The 19,620-nt window shown below is 50.8% G+C and overlaps 1 protein-coding gene across 20 annotated transcripts in view; it reads right to left on the bottom strand.

Annotated features, from left to right (window-relative positions):
• Positions 1 to 1,552: 1,552 nt before the first annotated feature.
• The window catches only part of PPFIA3 (PTPRF interacting protein alpha 3), a 59,045-nt gene continuing 40,977 nt past the window's right edge, over positions 1,553 to 19,620 (bottom strand). For 12 of the 20 annotated variants that reach the window (XM_083469449.1, XM_083469446.1, XM_083469460.1 and 9 more), the window contains 13 exons: positions 18,768 to 18,913; positions 17,044 to 17,137; positions 16,418 to 16,499; positions 14,703 to 14,903; positions 14,503 to 14,565; positions 12,799 to 12,825; positions 11,242 to 11,417; positions 9,852 to 9,949; positions 9,531 to 9,706; positions 7,415 to 7,483; positions 7,146 to 7,317; positions 5,614 to 5,688; positions 1,553 to 3,836 (listed from right to left, as the gene is read on the bottom strand). In XM_083469449.1, the coding sequence (XP_083325575.1) occupies positions 5,630 to 5,688; positions 7,146 to 7,317; positions 7,415 to 7,483; positions 9,531 to 9,706; positions 9,852 to 9,949; positions 11,242 to 11,417; positions 12,799 to 12,825; positions 14,503 to 14,565; positions 14,703 to 14,903; positions 16,418 to 16,499; positions 17,044 to 17,137; positions 18,768 to 18,913 (1,363 nt within the window). In that variant the 3' untranslated portion in view covers positions 1,553 to 3,836; positions 5,614 to 5,629. The remainder of the gene's footprint in view (positions 3,837 to 5,613; positions 5,689 to 7,145; positions 7,318 to 7,414; positions 7,484 to 9,530; positions 9,707 to 9,851; positions 9,950 to 11,241; positions 11,418 to 12,798; positions 12,826 to 14,502; positions 14,566 to 14,702; positions 14,904 to 16,417; positions 16,500 to 17,043; positions 17,138 to 18,767; positions 18,914 to 19,620) is intronic. The other 8 variants (XM_083469464.1, XM_083469465.1, XM_083469447.1 and 5 more) reach the window with 3 other exon arrangements.

Genomic DNA, 19,620 nt, shown 5'->3' with positions numbered 1-19,620 from the left:
CCCAAAAAAAAAACCCACACCAGATGATAAAAAAATGGACAGCTTTTTAAATTGGAGATACACAGAATCCCTCCACACTTGTATTTTCCTGGTGGGTCAATTGCTGGGTGCGATCCTAATCGCCGTCTCTCTGGCTCACTCTTAACCAGGAGTTTGATAATAAATGGGACTGCTGCAAGATTCATTGGTGGATTTACTGCTCTTTGAAAGAGGCAGGGCAAAGAATTCAGGAATAACAGCACCATTCCTGCCCCACCACCAACAAAAATTGCCAAATATCTGAATTGCAAGACGAATTCTTCACTCAAGCGAGGCAGAACCTCAACTTTTCTCCTTCATGTGGTGGGGGCAAAGCAGACAGGGGGCTCATCCGGACTTCCTCTTGTGTTGCCTTTCTAGGCACCGGTTTGCCCTTGAAAGAGTTGTGCCTGAGCACTTTTATTTATGTATTTATTTGGCCGTGGCGCTTTCCGTGACCACTCGCTCTATACCACTGAATCAGAGCAAACCGCAATCCATGGGAAAACCCAAATTGCCGTTCGTTCCAATTCAGAGGTTAAGGAGAGGGGTTTTTGTGGGGAAAGTGCTCAGACAAAGAGCTTTAAAAAGTGGCCTGGGATGCCTAGGAAGCGTAGGGAAAAGATAAGTGTGGATGAGCCCAGGAAGTGCCGTAGTTTAGTCCCCTTAGTGTAAATAGTACAGAAGTGAGGTACTTTACTGCTGAAGTTAACACAGGAGTAAACTACCGCTGTTTGAAGAGGCGAATGTGAACACACCTTCCTCTCGATAATTTAGGTTCTGTGGGATGTGAGCTCATTCGCCTTTGTGACTTGTGTCAGTTCAAATAGGTGCCCAGGTGCTGATGTTTCCCCAGAAGGAGCAAGTCTCAAAATCTGGGCTGATTTTGGCTTCAAGTCACTTCCCTCTCCCTCCTTCCCTTGTTTGTTCTCCATAGGATCTTGGATCCGTGCAAGGCCCTGGCAGGGGGATGGAGACACGCTGCAATGTGTTGTTGCCCCAATTATCCTGCAAATGCTCCCTAACTAAGCACACCACACGACCTTGATGCTACATGGACTCAGAAGACTCGCTATGGATTGGGCAGACACAACCCAATAACTTCTCTTTATAGAAAACCTGGCAAAACACTCAACTTCCTTATGGACAGAGGAGTGGTTGCAAAGGGAGGGGCCTTTAAGGTGCAAAAAGCCTGGGGCGGATTTTTTTATTTTTGCAAAGCATATCTGTGTACCTTGGCAGTGGAGGATATTTTCTGCTCCTGTGGTGATGCGGTTTCCAAGGGCACAATTTTATTTTTGTTTGTTTAAATCCAAATAGGAAAGGAAAAGCAGCTGTTTATTAACAGGGGAGGAAATAAAGGTGTTTGTTCAGGAACACAGTGAGGAAAAGTTCAACCCAGTTTCCTGGGTGTTGTTGTTTTTTGCACCCTCAGCTGTGTCCTAAAATGGAACTCATTCCTATAGACTCCAATGGGAGCCGCTGAGAACTGAACCAAACTCCTGGCCACAAAACCCCATCTCAGGTTCTTTCTTTTGTTATAATGCAATCCTGTGGTTCAGTTATGGCAGCTGGAGGTAGGATACCAATCAAACGAAGTTCATTAGGCAGCCAAATGCAAGTTGTAGCCAGGATTCGGGATACCCCCAAACGAGGGCAATATTGCACCAATGTCAGGATCGCACTGTTAAAAATCACAACGCTGGCTCAACATTGGTGGCATTGCAGGGACACCAAATGTGGTTGCTACCAGGACTTACTTCCGAGTAGACAAATAGTTAGGGCTGCCCTGAATTCAACAGGTCTGACTCTCAGGCAAGTAGGATTCGCAGTCTCAGCATTGTAGTAATTTCCCTCAGACTTTGGCTGGTCTCGCTAGAATATAGAAGATTTGGGGGCTTATAAAGGCTGTGACAGAGAACGACATTTTGGGGGCGTTGCCCAGTAAGAGAGAGAGATCCTTCAGGCAATGTTCCTTGTTGTTCAGAAGAGAGTGCTTGCTGTCGAATTAAACAAAAATCTGGAGATCCCAGAAAATCTTTTCAAACTTTTTTTTCTTTTTCTTTTTTTAAACATTTCCTATCACTCGCTCCACTGCGGCCCCGCCATCCTCTCCCCTTCACCTTGAGGTAAACTGGAGTTGAGGCGAGCAGAATATCTCTTCTGCACCACCTCCGCTTCCTGTTTGCCCCTCACAATCTCCCTGATAAGAATTATTTTTTAATTATTTTTTGTCAAGGTTGTATTTTTTTTCTTCTTCTCCCCCACCCTCCCCACTTTCATGCAAAACAACCCCCTTTGGTTTGCCCCTCACCCCCGCACACCCTCCCCAGGAAAAAAAACAAAACAAAAACGAAACAAAAACAAAAAAGGCAGAAAATATAAACATCAAATGAAAATTATGGGCGTGCAGGGGGGAGGGGGTGGGGGGGAGAGAAGGACACATTATTAAATTAACAGAGAACTTGTAACGGCGTTCGAAAAGAAATTCAATTTACACAAGATTCCACAGCACAGATATACACAGAAAATACAACTCTTATATTACAGTAGTCTTGGAGGGAGGGGTGGGGGGGTCTGTGTGCCATATTGTAAAAGTCCAGAGTTCAATTGCCCACCCCAGGCTGAGATCTCCCTCTTCCGGTTTGAGCATCTCAAACCTGAAATCCTGACTCCCTGCTCCTCTTAAGAGAAAGAAAGAAAAGAGCCCACCGTTGGCCAGGATACAGTTTTGTCCTACCACTGAGCTGGGATTATAGTGCGGATAGGTGGTGTTTTTTTGGGGGGGTGTCCCACCGCCCTCTCCATCTCACATCAAAATCCCAGGCCCGTCCTCTCGGAGGGAAAGGGAGCTCCATCTTGGTGGCCGTGCGAGAAAAAGAGGGGAGCTGTTTTTAAAAGGGGTTCACCTGTGCCAAGATGCAGCCGCTTCTGGGGAAAGGCAGTGGCAAAGTATACAAGCATCCCCAGCTCAGAGCTCTGCGATTCAAGTAGCTGCTGCGGGTGGGCCCTGGCTCTTTATCCGCCAGCACTTCTCTTCACATTTCCCACCGTGAGTCGAGAGTCCGGAGCGGACGGAGGGAGGGAAACCAGGCCCCCCTCGTACCTGCGCCGCCACCCACCCACCCTCCACCCTGTTCTCCCTGCTCTTGTTGAGAAGAGGGGCAGGAGAGTTAATGTGAGCAGCAACCTCCTCCCAGCAGCCGCGAGCTGGAACCAGGTACACCTTTGTAGCAGCAATGCAGGAAAAAACCCAAAAGTAAAAAAAAAAAGTGCCAATGGACGTTTAGCACCCTTAGGAGGGCAGGGAAAAGGAGGGCAGGTGGGCTGGTCAGTCCGATCCGTGGCAACGGGAGGGCGATGCAAGATGCCCCTGGATCTACTGGGAATCAGGACAGGGAGAAGCTCAGGCTACCGTGGAGGAGTGGGGTGGGCAGGGCTGGGCGTATATTTTCTTTCACATTCTTATGCCCTTGCCTGGAACGACAACAACAATAAATAGACACCAGAGGCGGAGGCCCGCAGCCCCTGCGGATTTGGGGACGGGCCCCCTCCTCAGCTTGAGTCCTTCGAGGGTTTGCCAGAGAGCACAAGCCACTGCTGCTAGGAGGAAGGGGTAGGGTGGGATGGGGGGAGCTCGTTCGTTCCCTCTCCTCCCCTCTCTCCAGCCTCCCCGCGTGGTCCCGTTTTCTCCTTCTTTACAACAGCAGCGGCTCCTCACAGTCTGGATTGGTGCACACGATGAGGAAGGGGCAGCGGTGGCGGGGAGTCCTCCTGTCCAAGGCGTGGTGGCGGCCAGATGCACTCGGGGGCAGCATCTGCGCGGAAGGAGAAGCGGTGTTATTGCCTCGGGGGCAGAGCAAATGGGCATCCGCACTACAGAAACAAAACCGGCTAGTTTCCTTTTCCTGAAGTAGCTACGGGGAGCCTCTAGCCTTCAGGCCTAAGCCAACCTGCCAGCTCTTTCGATCTGGCCCCCCACCAACACGCTCCCGACGCTATTTCACCCTCACTGACTCGCTGACTCTGAGCACAATTCAAAGTGTTGGTGTTGACCTTTAAAGCCCTAAACGACATCGGCCCAGTATACCTGAAGAGGCGTCTCCACCCCCATCGTTCAGCCCAGACGCTGAGGTCCAGTGCCAAGGACCTTCTGGCGGTTCCCTCACTGCGACAAGTGAGGTAACAGGGAACCAGGCAGAGGGCCTTCTCGGTAGTGGCGCCCGCCCTGTGGAACACGCCCCCATCAGATGTCAAGGAAATAAACAACTTAGAAGACATCTGAAGGCAGCCCTGTTCAGGGAAGTTTTTAATGTGTGACATTTTGATGTATTTTTAATCCTTGTTGGACGCTGCCCAGAGTGGCTGGGGAAACCGAGCTAGATGGGCGAGGTACAAATAATAAATTATTATTATTATTGCCATCACCAGCCTGTTCCTCTCCTTTAATGATTGTCCCAGCAGCTGCGAAATGGACTCTGGAGACAGTTCTGGAAGAGGGGGTGTTTTGTTACTTTATCAGATTTGCTTTTAGCACTCCTCCAAAGGACTTGTGGCACCACAGAATCACAGAATTGTAGAACTGTACAGTCATCTAGCCCAACCCCCAGGAATGCAGGAATCACAACTAAAGCATCCCTGACAGATGGCCATCCAACCTCTGCTTAAAAACCTCCAAGGGAGGAGAGTCCACAGCATCCCAAAGCAGTATATTCTACTATTTATCAGCTCTTGCTGTCAGAAAGTTCTTCCTCATGTTTAGTTAGAATCTCCTTCCTTGTAACCAAATACAGTGGTACCTTGGGTTACATACGCTTCAGGTTACAGACTCCGCTAACCCAGAAATAGTACCTCGGGTTAAGAACTTTGCTTCAGGATTAGAACAGAAATCGCGCGGCAGCGGCGGTGGAGCGGGAGGCCCCCTTAGCTAAAGTGGTGCTTCAGGCTAAGAACAGTTTCAGGTTAAGAACAGACCTCAAGAATGAATTAAGTTCTTAACCTGAGGTACCACTGTATGGACTTGTCCTCCACCCCCTTTATTCTCACAACAAGCCTCCAAGGCAGGTTAGGCTGGCCCAAGGTGGCCCTGGGTGCTCTGGGACTGAGGAGAGACTTGAATCCAGGTCTCCCTGGTCTACATCGGATACGCTAAGCCAGGGGTCAGCAAACTTTTTCAGCAGGGGGCTGGTCCACTGTCCCTCAGACCTTGTGGGGGGCCGGGCTAGATTTCAAGGGGGGGGGGAATGAAGGAATTCTTATGCCCCACAAATAACCCCAGAGATGCATTTTAAATAAATGCACACATTCTACTCATGTAAAAACACCGGGCAGGCCCCACAAATAAGCCAGAGATGCAGTTTAAATAAAAGGGCACATTCTACTCATGTAAAAACACGCTGATTCCCAGACCGTCCGCAGGCTGGATTTAGAAGGCGATTGGGCCAGATCCAGCCCCTGGGCTATAGTTGGCCTACCCATGCGCTAAGTGCTACACCACATTAGCTCTCGAGCATGAGTCTCTGCTTCGGCACGTGTTGCTTTCACAGTACCCTGCAGGTATGTAGTCAGTGTCAAAGAGCAATAGCACATACTGACCTTAGTCATCTTGGCGTTAACAGGAGTACGTTCGCACTGACATACTGTCTGCCCGTTGGCTACCTAATGAGTTCCCTGTGAAAAGGACCAGGGTGGGGAGATGAAGGAAACAAAAAGCAAAAGAAATCAAACAAAACGGCCCTCACGCTCCTGAGCTTTCAAAGATCACTCACTGGATGGCCACATGTGCAGTACCTGGGTGTTTTGGCACAGGAAACTGTCCCCGCCCATCTCTTCTCCTACCACCCCACCCTGCAGCGCTGAAAAGTACACCCTCCAACAGTTTCCCCACATGTAGGTCCGCCATATTCTGAAGAGCAAAAAAGAGGGTGCTATGACAAACACTCATTCCAAATACCCCTAGTCCAGGCATAGGCAACCTTTTGGCCTACAACTCCCATGATCCTTAGCTAACAGGACTAGTGGTCAGGGATGATGGGAATTGTAGTCCAAAACATCTGGAGGGCCGAAGGTTGCCTATGCCTGCCCTACTCTATGTAGGCTATAGAAGCTGTGATATATTGCTGAGGGAGGCAGGAGAAGAGAAGAAGAAAGCAAGTCTTCAGCCACCAGTTATGTCTATGTCTCATCCAGAAAGTATAGCCAGAGACATTTTGGCAAATGTAACAAATCGACCTGGACGGAAATTTTACCCCTGAAAAAGAGGACATGTCCTGGAAAAAGAGGACACACTGCAACCCTACGAGCACCAGTGACCTTGGTGACTTCAATGCAGCCTTCTGTTTCACACTTTGGTCCCATTAAAATCAAATCAAAGTCTCTGCCATTCCAGTGGGAATGAAGAATGGACTGGCAACAATTGGGATGTGGCTATATTAGAGCAGCTAACTGGGCTTGGAAGGGTAGCAAAAGGTGTTGCAAACCTTTTGTTGAAACCTGGTCTCCTTTGTTTTCATATGTAAGGGAAGGAGATAACAATTCTCTCCCACCAACTACTCAAATTTGTCTGCGGAGAGGCTATATTAACCACTAATGTCTTAAGTATATGCTTGAAATGACACTAAAAACTCAGTGCAATTTTTTGGTGGAGATTATATATCTAGACTATCCAGTCACTTGTTAAAAGTTCTATTATTTTGAAAAATAAAAATTTCATTGCAAAGAAGAAGACGAAGAATGGGCCAACTTAGTCGGTACAGTGGTTAGAACTGGGGTTATGGAGCAAGGATTAGGAGGCACAGGGATAACGGTTTAGTAGTGAGTGAATCATTTTACACATGTTCACAAGCATCATTCTCGCCTGCTGGCAGCCTGAAGATGCAGAGGGCGGGAAACAGACATTGCTGACATCAGCAAGTGCTTAATTTTGTCACTGTTTTTCTAATGTTCGTTTTATTTATATCGTGTAAACCTGAGGAGATTTATACTGAAAGACAGCACAGGCATTTTAATATGTAAATAAATAAAAAGTGTGGAAAGAAGCACAAGGCCTGCTCCTGACATTTTGCGCTCTGCCCATATAAAGCCCCTGCGCAAGGGAAGCAGGTTTCTCCACACAGCGGCTCATGTACCCTCTGGCTGCATCTTACGAAGCTGCACCCCGGGTGAGGTAATGGAGGCCACGGAGGCTGTGCGGAAATTGGCCGGCAGCATCTCGGCCGAATCGGGGCTGACACCACGGAGATCTTTCTCCCGGAACATCTTCCGCCAAGATGGGGAACGACTGAAGGTCTTGGCACTGTCCTGTGAAGCAGAGAAAGAAGAACGCATAGGTGGGCGCACAGAATAAAGGTTGGAATACGTCACCAAGCCAGAGGCTCTGGAAGGAGGAGATGCTCACCTCATCCAGCCGCCGGTCGGTTCCCATAGTGATGAGGTTCCCAAATTCCTTTTCCAACATCTGCCGAGCCTAAATTGAGAGAAAAAAAAGAAGGAAGTCCTTTCAGGCTTGACCCCTTGCAACTGCTCCACAAGGTACTGGTCTCCTTTGGCCCTTCTCTGCCCCCAAAGCATCAAGGAGAGGAGAAACAGAGTCTGGGGATCTCATTAGTAAAGGGACCCCTGAGCATTAGGTCCAGTCGTGGCCGACTCTGGGGTTGCGGCGCTCATCTTGCTTTATTGGCCGAGGGAGCCGCATACAGCTTCCAGGTCATGTGGCCAGCATGACTAAGCCGCTTCTGGCGAACGAGAGCAGCGCACGGAAACACCGTTTACCTTCCCGCCAGAGCGGTACCTATTTATCTACTTGCACTCTGACGTGCTTTCAAACTGCTAGGTTGGCAGGAGCAGGGACCAAGCAACGGGAGCTCACCCTGTCGCGGGGATTCGAACCGCCGACCTTCTGATCGGCAAGTCCTAGGCTCTGTGGTTTAACCCACAGCGCCACCCGCGTCCGGGGATCTCATTGGCCAGGGCATTATGGTCCCATAGAGAAGGGGTGGGGAAGCTTTCACCTTCCAGATGTTGCTGAACTCCAATTCCATCAGCCCCAGCAAGCACGGCCAATAGACCAGAGATTATGGGAGTTGTAGTTCAGCAACAGAAGAAGAAGAACAGGGCGTGTGCCACTACCCAGAAGGCCCTCTGCCTGGTTCCCTGAAACTTCATTTCTCATAGTGAGGGAACTGCCAGAAGGCCGTCCCGGCTGGACAATGGGGGTGGAAACACTCCTTCAGGTATACTGGGCCGAGGCAGTTTAGAGCTTTAAAGGTCAGCACCAAGACTTTGAAATTTTAATATATAATATTTTTTATTTGCTTTTCTGTTATATCTTGCCATCAATACGTACTCTGTTACATTCATGCATAAAACGAAACATAAATGTAAAACATGGACATATAATAATAATGGCTGTTGGGATACTGCCGGGAAGACGGGGGCATTCAGCAGGCCCCCAGCTGGCTCTAGCCACCGGCTGGCAGCCGGGCGATACAGCATCAATCAGCGACACGAGCCTCAGATACATTTAGAGACTCAGCACGTTCTTATCAGCAGTGTGAATAACTTCTCACAACGGACGTGGCGGACAGAGACACGTGTAAGCATTATTTACAGGCGTTTATTCAGCATAATTCAGGAACAAAGGAAAAACATGTCTGCTTCCCTTCGTGTCCAGCAAACAGGAACATAGCAAAGGCAATATATAAACGGAAGTTGCCAGCAGACTGTGCTGGAAGTAAACAGGCATGTGACACACAATACAGTGGTGCCCTGCAAGACGAATGCCTCGCAAGACGGAAAACCTGCTAGACGAAAGGGTTTTCCGTTTTTCAATGCGCTTTGCAAGACGAATTTCCCTATGGGCTTGCTTCGCAAGACGAAAATGTCTTGCGAGTCTTGAGATTTTTTTTCGCTTCCACCCCCCCTTTTTCTAAGCCGCTAAGCCTTTAATAGCCTTTTAGCAGCTAATCCGCTAAGCCTTTAATAGCTGCTAAACCGCTAATAGCGCTAATCCGCTAAGCTGCTAATAGGGTTGCTTCGCAAGACGAAAAAACCGCTAGACAAAGATACTCGTGGAATGGATTAATTTCGTCTTGCGAGGCACCACTGTAGTTATGCCTGATCCTTTTAAGGTGGAACGGAACTATATCCTAACATATCCAAATTCCTCCAGGTTGTTTAATCCCTATATATCTTTACTTTTACCTGCCTCCTACTCTTTCCAAGACTTTGAATTGTGCTCGGAAACATATTGGGAGCCAGTTTAGATCCTTTAGGACTGGTGTTCCCCATACCTGCCACAGAGGCTGATGAAGAGGGACCGAGTGTGTGTGCCCCTCTTAAGTCAGGGGAACCCACTTGCCACACTGAAGGCACCTAAGAGAGGTCCAAGGCCAGGTAGAGCCAAGGCTCCAGGATTTGCCCCTGCACGAGGCACCCTTCATTTTGCCTCGTCCCTCAGGCTCCCCCTCAATCCTCCCCTTCCCACATCCGGCCTTCCCAGGCCTGCTCCTCACCTGTGTGTTCTGGGTAGGAATCTGCAGCAGCAGGGCCAAATCATTGCAATCAAAGGTGTCGTCCAGGGCCAGGAGGGCCCCGTGCACCCCGCTTTCGATCAGGTTGTTGGCGAACTCCTTCAGCCCAATCATTTGCACCCAGCACATCACACGCTCGTTGGACCACACCATCACATCTGGAAGGGGGGGAAGAGGAGGCAGGCTTAGCAGCAAGCTCAGTCCTGCACACCCCACAATCCGTTTGTCGCCGTCCCAATTTACACTATTTGTAGACACCGCCTGAGGATGACCCTGGGACTTTGCTTCCTGCTCCACGCCTACCTTTGATTTGGTTCTGGCTCTCTTCCCGTCTTCTCTCCAGTTCCTTCCGGTCATAGTTCAGCCGCTTCAGGCACATGATCCCATAATGGAGGCTCACCCTGAGACAGATAGAAGCGGAGGTTACACCTGAGATATAAGTGGAGTGGCTAAGACAGGGCTGGCTCCGGGTTCGAAGGGGGCCCCTTTACTGGACTCCTTCCTGTCTTGGTGGGTTTATCTGGTGGCAGCGGCAGCAACATTCTGTTCAGTACTGGGTACAACAGAACAGGGAGTCGCCATTTAAATTTCCCACAATGCCCCTGGCACATCCTTGCTCTAGGGAATTGTGGGAAATGAAAATGGCGGCTCCCACCCCTGGCTGCCCAGTACTGTTTGGGGTGCTGAAGCGCCACAGGCATCAGCTGGGGCCTTGGTAGCCACCCGTGGGTGCCACATTCCGATTCCAGGTCTGGACTATGAGTGGACAAATTCTTGGTTCAAATTCAGCCTCTTGTCAAATGCTCAGAGAAGCCCCTTGAAAGCTTCCAAGCTTTAGGTTTTAATGCAGAAGGCAGAAAACAATTTGGGAGGTGGGCACTTTGGTGCTTGCTTATCGCTATTCTCAGCACCCTCGCCCTACCCAGAATCCCCTGCAGCGGGTGTGTGGAGCCATTACAGGCAGCTTTATTCGCAACAAAGGCTGCTCTCTCGTGCAGGAGTAGGCCCTTGCTCCTGAGCAAACAGGTGCAGGACTGCTCTGTAAAACTACATTTTCAACGTGGATGCACACATCTTATCTGCAGAAGTGTGATGGCCTGGGATTCGGACTCGGAGGCTGACCCTGAGGAATCCCAGCCTGCACAGGAGTCCCCGCCTCCAGAACCAGCTGAGCCGGGGCTGGGGCTTGAGCCTGAAGGGTTCTCACCTGTGCTGGATCCTCAGGTGCAGGCACCAGCTGAGTCTGCTCTAGCTCCTGGGGTGATGGAGGACCCATTGCCTGCAGGTGCTCCACTCTCAGCCCCGTCAGGGGAAGCTGAGGTTGCAGATGCTCAGGGCAGAGAGGCGGAGGGAACTAAGTTCCCGCAGGAGGAGTGCTTGCCTCCAGGCCAGGAGAGGCGAGTCACCTGTGGACCGGGGCTGCCCTATGCCTCGGGGCAGATAAAAGCCAGCCAGCCCCAGTCCCAGGTTGCTGGAGCAACATTGTTGGTAGCCTGTTCCTGCCTGCACCCAGTTCTGCTCTTCTGCCAGAGTTCCTGACCTCACCCGACTCCCTGCCTTGGACCCCGCTTCAGCTTTGACGGACAGCCTCCATAACGCACCCCCGACCTCGGACTGGACTCGGACCTCACTGCACGGTCAACCCTAACCTGACAAGAAGGTTCAATCAAGCCCTTGGCTTCCCCTTCTTCACCTGTGGAAGCTGTCCACCATCTTGAGCTGGCCCCGCAGTTCCTTCTTGTTGAGGTGGTCCAGCATTCGGGCATCGACGAGCGACTCCATGAAATAGCTGCGGTACTGGGGCAAGCCCAGGCTGGGCAGCCAGTCGTTCCCCACCCACTCGTGGTTCATGTCACCGTATGCCAGGATCTTTGGAAACAGAGAAGGGAGGAAGACCGTGTGAGGGAGAGGGAGGTGCGCGCACACAAACACACTATGTATGTTTTGGGCTTTGAGCAATTAGCGATGCTTGTTTAATTAACACAGTTACAAACCTTTCCCCAATCCCCCTCACCTCTCTCAGGACAACACTTCCTTCTGAATTCTGTGCATCTACTGTATTGTATTTATTTAGTTACTGCATTTATAACCAGCCTTTCTTTCATGGAAGCAATAAGCTGAGATCTTTGGGTGAAGTGTGGTATGTTGTTGTTGTTGTTGTTGTTGTTGTTGTTGTTGTTGTTGTTGTTGTTGTTATTGCTGTTGCTGTTAATAATGTCCCTTAGGGAGCCTCCCAAGCCAGATACTGTACTGAACCTAGAGCTGCCCAGCTTCAGCAAAATTGCTGCACATGTCCTTAGCATTAGTTTTCCCATTTCAGGACAAAATGGAACCAGGAATTTAAAAAAGTGCAAACTTTCGGAGTGGGTGGGTAGGAAAGCAGCAAAAAACCCATCAGGCCCTCCTCTCTCCACCCTAAAAATGGGAAAACTAAAATTTCTGCCCACTTGCTCTTCAAATCCATTGGTTCTCTAATCCCCTTTCTTTTTCAACTTATAGACTTAGTGGACGTTACAGTGCAACGAAGGTAGCAGATCCCTGAGCAACAGACATTAGTGCTTTCCCTAAATTCCAGTGCGATTCCCGGAGAACGGAACATGCCCCTCTTTCTTGCGACAAGATGGCGTGGGTTCTGGGCACTGTTGGAACTTGCGCATCTCAGCCCAGGGCAGATGGGCAAGTTCCCCTTTCACCCATTCCCCAAAGCAGAGTATTATGTGTCTTGGACCCCCCACCTTTTCCCCTATCCCTGGTGGTGTGTGAAGCAGCTCTCGCGCCATCTCATCACAGATGGCCTCTTCCAGAAAGCATAGAAAGAGCAGGCGGATACTTGCAATACAATGAGAGGGACAAAAGAAAGAAAAGGGTGCAAACAGATCTGTAATGCTCTTTCTCTGTCCCAAAACGCAGCCATCCCGGATTAAATAGACATGGAACACAGGGCACCTGTGCTAATAATTTTGTTCAAACAAAACACCGCACAGAACATCCTTAAATGTGTTATACAATGGGAAGTCCTTTTGGTTTAAGGGGAGATGGCCATTGAATTCGGTGGAACTGTTGGTTCTGCCACAGACTGAAACAGGAGAATCTACACAATGGGAGAACCACCCATTCTCTTGAAGTATTGCAGATTCCCCCAGCCCTACGCTCTCCAATAGCAACAAAAAACAACCCACACCCCCTCCTCTTCCACAGACAAGTAGGCATGCAAGGACAGAGAGGGCTATTGTGCAGATCCCTCTCATACCTGCTCCCAGCTGATTTCTTTTGTCTCCTGGATAGAGGTTAAATGGAAAGCAGGAAGGAAAGCAGAAAGGAATTGTTAAGGCAGGGTTAAACACAGTTTGCTTGCACATGTGACCACTGACAGTTCAGAGTTAAGAATGTCTCCCTTGATCTCAGATCAGGCCTACTCTGCACATGCAGAAGAATGAACAGGAGTCCTCATTTGGCAGAATAGGTTGCATCACTTAAAATACAGCTAGGATCATATTTTGGGATCATTCTGTTTGTTCACAACACACATATACGCCGCCAGCTCCCTACAAGCAGAAACCTAGCACATGGTGCGCTAACCTTTGACCTGCAAGCTGTCTTTATTTAAAAAGCGCACCCAAGCATTAAAAGTGGCAACACGAAATGACTATGGACTTTTCTGATCTGTCCACCCGCTGGATTTGTACCAGAAATAAGCTAGAGTGTCATCGTCAAGTGCCCTCCACCTGCCTCTATATGCACGAAGGAAGCACAGAACCCACTCTTGCAAAAACAACAGAAGGAGAGAAAGGGATAAATAGCGTCCGCTTGCAAGAAGGACCCAGTAAGTCCCCAGAGAAATAGGCAAGCGCCATCTTCTGCCCTCCCAGGTGCATACAAGCGCCATCATATGCACACACAGGGCCGGCCCACCTATTAGTTGAGGTGAGCCTCTTGCCTCAGGCGGCAGGTGGAAGAGGCAGCAGATTGGTGCCCCCACCTGTCTGCTTCTACTGCCTGCCTAGCTGCCCACCACCTTTTTGCTGGCCGGCCAGCCATCTGACCACCAACACCCCTGGCAAAGCAGCCACTAGCTCCAGCTCCGCAGCTGCTCTCCTTACGGCTTTTAGAGTGTTGCCGCTGCCCTGCCACTGCAGCAAAGGAGCTGCCAGGCTGCTAAAGTGCTGTCTGTGTCACTCAGCTGCGTCTTAACATGAGGAAGGGGCCTTCCCCAGAGCAAGGCATGTGTGGGCAAGGTGGCCTTGGGGAGCGAGCGCCTGTTCAAATGTTTATCGCTCTGAAGCTTTTTAACAGTATCTGCTGCCGCAAATGTGGCAGCGGCGCAGGCGTTCTCCCAAGGCCGCCTTGCTCACAATGCCCCACTCGGAGGAAGGGGCCGCAGAGTTCCTTGGAGCGAGATGACCCCAAAGGCAGCAGGCAGCAGAGAAAGCTGCATGGGAGGATCTTGGTAATATGCCGCCCTGTACAAGGCCAACATTTGATGCCTTCCCCACAGCCCTCGCAGCATTGGCTTAAGCCCGCTAAACATGTTCCAGGCTTTGGGGAGGAGGCGCAAGGCTCTGGCAGGGTCCTAGAGCCCTCATTGCTCCTTCCCAAAGCCTGGCAGATGCTTTCTCGACTTTGGGAAGGAGGTAGAAGGGGTCTAGGGTGCTGTCAGAGCCCTCACACCTTCTTCCCAAAGCTGGGCGAGCATTTACCAGGCTTTGAGAAGGCGCCCGCCTCAGCTTCAAACCCTGTGCCACCACAACGCCCTAAACACTGCCTCTGGAAGGAGGAGGAGGGAGAGGCAACTGCAGGAAAGAGAAGAAGAGGGAGCAGTTTTGGTGGCTAAGGTCAGTGCAGAGGAAGAAGGCCTTTGCTAGTCTTGCCTGCTGCTCAGGAACCGCAAGGTAAGATCCTGGAACAGGGAAACAAGCGGGCACGAGGGCAGCATGCGCACAGCTGCGCCACTTACTGGCTTTGTTGTGGCGGTGAGAGATTCCATCTCTTCATGCGTCATCCACACGTTCCCAGTAGACTAGCAAGAGCAGCAGCAAAAGAAAGGAGATGTCTATCAGTATTATTATTATTTTTTAATGAAAGAAACCGTCCCAACTTCACTGGTCTCGGCTCCTCCGACAGAAAGGGTGACGGAAGAAGCAGGCCCTCACTCACCGTGCGGGAAGTGGCGGGGGCCGAGGGGCTGGTCAGCGACACCATCTCCTGAATGGCCAGTCGCAGCTTGAGCCGGTGCAACGGGTTACTGATGCCAATTTCCCGCTGGATTTCTGTGTCTGACAGGTTGGCCATAATGGCACCGCTCTTCACGTTGGCGCGGCAGGCGGCCACGTACCAGGCTGGCATGCCGACCCACAGCTGTCGAGAGCAAATGGGAGGGGAAAGGTGGTTAAGGAGAGGCAGCTCTGGGGAAAACAGAACCCCTAAAATCTCTCTTCTTTTGCTCTGTTTGAGACTCCCACAGCTCCCCTTCTAGCAAAGGTCTGCCTTTAAGAAACAAAGTTAAGAAAATAACTGACCTACTAAGCACCAAAACTAGCAATGGCATCATCATCATCATTAAAATGGCAGGTGCGGGAGTCCTGGCTAAACTCACCTATTTTGACCCTACCAGGGGCTCAGTCTGAATTGTGCTCAACACACCAACTGCTTGCTCTAAAATTGCTAATCGTGTAAAGAGTACACCCAGTTTGGCCCTACTGAAAAATACAGGCAGCAACCATTTTGGGCGTGTCCAATTGATGCGCCGTCGCCGCATTGATTTTGGACCCAAAAGAATGCAAGAGTGGGAGTGGGGTGGAACGGGAGCGGGGCAGAATGGAGCGTGCTCATACATGCTCTACCAACACACATGGGGGCTGGGAACAGAACCCCCATGCAAAATGGTCGCAGCCTGTACAATACTTGGAAGTTGCAAGTGATCTTTTAAAAAACGTAAATGCCATGCGCTGGAGGAGAGGAGAGAGGGAAATCAGGAATGGGACTGGAGGCAGGCGAGCATCCAGACTTTCCTTATGTGCTGCAGTCCCGACAACTGCCCCCCACCCAATGGCGGAGCTTCATGCTCCAGCACCAGGGCACAGCGGCGTAGTGTGGGTTGTCAGCACCCGGGGCAAGGCAAGTAATTTGCGCCCCCTAACCCCTAACCTGCCGCCGCTGCCAGCTTCTTCTTGCTGCTGCCTGGTCTGGTCTGGTGTGGTTCTCTCCCGCACTCAGCGCTGCGCTGGGCGGCCGCTGCACTGTCCCTCCCCCAGATAGTCCCTCGCTCTCTCTCCGCACCGCACGCCTGGCACCCACCCCCTCCACAGTGGGCGGCGAACCAGCGGCTCGGATCGGATTCGCACAGCCAGCACTGCAGTGAGAGAGAGTGAGTGAGCCAGGTAGGGGCAGAGAGCTGCGAGTGCGAGCGCGCCCCCCACCCAGATGTTGCGCCCGGTGCGGACACCCCCCCTGCACCCCCCACACTATGCCACTGCCAGGGCAGAGAGCAGACAGGGTGGCGCTGGTGCGCATCCCAGGGGCGTGGCACGCTGCCTGCAGGGGAGGCGATGGCACCCCACCGGGATCGCGCTGCCGGGGGCTGTCTGCTCCTCCTGCACTCCTCTTCCTCCACCAGTGCCCACCCCCAGCAGTTATTTGGCTATATCTCTTTGTCGAGTGTATCTGTTCAGTGGCAAAGCAGGGTTTGCCGCCATGCAGCATGGGAATAAGGCCTTCAGCCATGCTTTAACTGGTGCCCAAAAGATTCTGCTGGGGCTGGGCTGTTTTTCACTTTGCGTCCCATGATTAAACATCTGCCTTCTCTGCCCCATCCACATAGCTCAGTTTAAATTCTCCTTGCTGCAGCCCGCATTCCCTTCCCTCCTCATTACCTCCAGCCACGAGACAACAGTGGGCCCGTCCCAGGCAGCGAAGGGCAGGCCTTGCCGGCAAGCTTCTTCTAACAGCTCATGCCTGCGAGAAAGAGAAATAAGATCTGAAAATCCAAGGGGTGTCTACATCCAATTATATATTCTCTATTGGTTGTCCCACATGGCTCAGACCTACGGCCGGATGTACCCAGAGCTGTGTGTTCCATATTGTTTGAATTTCTGTTGCTTGACAAAGACTTTTAAAATTATTTTACTGGGCATTTTAAGGAACTTTTTCAGCTTCTATTATGAATTTTAATAGCAGCCAATCAGAAGCCGCGCTTTGGTTTTCAAACATTTCGGAAGTCGAATGGACTTCCGGAACGGATTCCGTTTGACTTCCAAGGTACGACTGTACAGTCCTTGTTCATCAGCACAACAAGCTCAAGTGAAAACTTACACTCAAGCTCAATTCACAGGCAGGAAGCTGAGGGGGGCAGACGTGTGGCGTGTTTGTGACTCATCCACAAACCAGCGCAACTAGGTCTCGCAAGCCCATGTCCTGAGAAGCTCTTCACCCTGCTAATCTCCCACCCCTTTGCCCTACCCCTGCCACCTGCAGCCAGTTACCCCTGCCCACGTCTCACTTCTTTTTGTTCCTACGGTCTTTGTCCACTGGTCCCGACAGTTTGGAAAGGCCGAGGGGATCCGCAGGCGACATCTCGTCTGACGGTGTCCCAGCTAGGGAGAAAGATGGGCAAGTTACGAACAGAGAACGGCATACGGACCCTAGACCATCTGCTCTGGTAATCTCCTCCATCATGAGGGCAGTAGCCCCATTCAGGCATTCCCAATGACTCATGCGAGAGAGCTGGGGTGGCGAAGGTGAATGTGCTAGTTCTGCCCTATACCCCAAACTGCTGTTGTTGCCCCCAAGTTGGAGGGGTGACATCTGTCACAGGGAGCCTTTCCAGCTCGTGTGGGTTTCCAAGGGTTCTAAATGACATGGGGCCAGTGGCATAGCATGGGGGCACAGAGGTGGTTGCACCAGGTGCAAAAGGTCAACACTCGGTACTGCCTCAATGCAGCTCTGTGCTTCTGTCGCTGGGCTCCATTGAGAACAGCTTCTCCATGTGAACCAGAATGTGACCTCTTCAGACAATGGAATGACTCTTCTTTTCTTAACCCTGCGCCTGTGATGTCCCGGGCGATGTGGACGCTGTTAGGCAGTTTAATGCACATGCGCACTCCATTCATTTCCCTCCCCTCTCTGTGCAGCCCCGGGGCACTGGCAACCCACGCTACGCCACTGCACAGGGGGTGGAATTACAGGAATGTTCTCCACTTAAGAAGTTATCCCTCCAACTTGGGGAGACAGGGATGGTGAAGCACACGCTGAACTAGCATGCTCACCTCTGCGCTCTCTCTCACTGCCTGAGAGATTTAGAAGACCTGAACAGGGCTAGTATTTCTGAGTGTTCTGGCACAAGCAGCATCAAAGGCCAGAGGGAGCTGCAACTATGGGACAGGGGATCCCTGGACATTTTTGCTACCATCAGTGCCAAGGTTTTTTGGGGTCCAGAGGCAAGAGATCCATCAGTGGGCAGAATGGGGTTGCTATGAACAAGCAGTCCCCTCCACCTGCTGCCCACCAAGTCCTGTTGTGTGTTGCTCTTGGCTAAGGCCCTTTGCATGACATAGAGATTGTGTGTGAGTATGGTCCCTTATGACATGGAAGACTCTTGAAGAGTTCATAGACAGCATGAATCTCTCCTGAGCTCCTCCAGAAGCCTTGGCAAAGGAACAGCATCCTTCTCCTCCTATCTGCGATGAGATGATTATTTGGAAAGGGCCCCACGGACTGGGATTGAGACCTACAGAACAGTGGCGCTCACAAGCGAACCCCAGCTCAGAAGGCCACAATGGTTATCCGAGGCCTGGCATGTGCCCCAAAAACTGGAATTTTTGGTGCCAGGCTCGACACTGGATTCAAAAATCTTGAGGGCTAGAAACTTAAAGGATTCTATAATAAGCACACAAGTAGAGGTTACTGAGGAGCAACGTTCTTGTGGGGAGACAGAGGGGCAAGAGGTCTCTTTGCGAGTTCCTAATACTGATAGTTGGAACAGCCAGGTTCCATAGCAGGCAAGGCTGCAATCAGCCTTAGCTGGTCAGCAGGGTCAGTGGTTAGTGATGATGGGAGATGCAACCCAGCAACACTGGGAAGGCCACAGGTTCCTGATGCCTGGTTCCACAGGGACATGTGAAATAATTCATTTTTGAAGGGGAAGGCAGGAAGTGGATGTGGACGGCGGGCAGGAGGGCAGGGGAACGACAACAGAACTGAGGCTCTGGGTTGGGAAAGGCATACCAAGCGAGGGGGACTCACGGCCCAACTGCCCCAGCCTCCCTTTCTCCTTCTTGCCAAAGAGACGCCCGATGGAAGATTTGATGCTCTTCTTCTTGGTGGATTTGTGCAAGGAGTCCTGGCTGCTGTTGGTGGCATCGGACCCCAGGCTGTGACAATGGAAGGAGATGGGTGGAGAGAGAGAGAGATAGAGAGAGAGAGAGAGAGAGAGAGAGAGAGAGAGAGAGATGGACAGGATAATAAAGGGGTTATTTCTAAATAAGAAAGGCCTGCTCCTCCAGAGAGGCTCCTACCCTAAAATGAGAACCTAAAAGGAGATCTTCCTCCCTGTCAATTGGCCTCATCACTCCAACCCCTGCTAAGCATAATCCATCAAAAGAGGTGCGCGTTTACCTGGCGCCAAAACCACTTTAATGATAGAAATACTTTATCACTTGTACAACTTGTATACAGTGAGATTACACGAGCACCCCCCACTCTGCTCTCTTAAGACTAAATTCCCCTCATTTACTGACGCACACCCACCAAACCTGAAAGTCAGTTGCCCTGTTGTTATCTTTTCATTCAGCAGCCTAACAGCCCATGGATAGAAGCTGTTCTTTACCCTGTTGGTGCGACTAATTATGCTTCTATATCTTCTGCCTAAGGGCAGGTGAATCATCCCTGAGAATTTTCCTCACTCTCCTGAGGCAACGTTCTTCCGCTATTTCATCCAGCGGATTCACGGGACAGCCCATAATATAATAATAATAATAATAATAATAATAATAATAATAATAATGGTGCCAGGTGGACCTCACCGGGAAGAGCATTCCACAAGGAAGAGAGCCACAACTGAAAAGGCTCTCTCCTTCAT

This window comes from Podarcis liolepis (assembly GCF_965112155.1).
Source record: "Podarcis liolepis genome assembly, chromosome: 13".
NCBI lineage: Eukaryota > Metazoa > Chordata > Lepidosauria > Squamata > Lacertidae > Podarcis > Podarcis liolepis.
The sequence above is the reverse complement of the archived record's forward strand: the minus strand, read 5'-3'. Positions and strand labels throughout refer to the sequence as shown.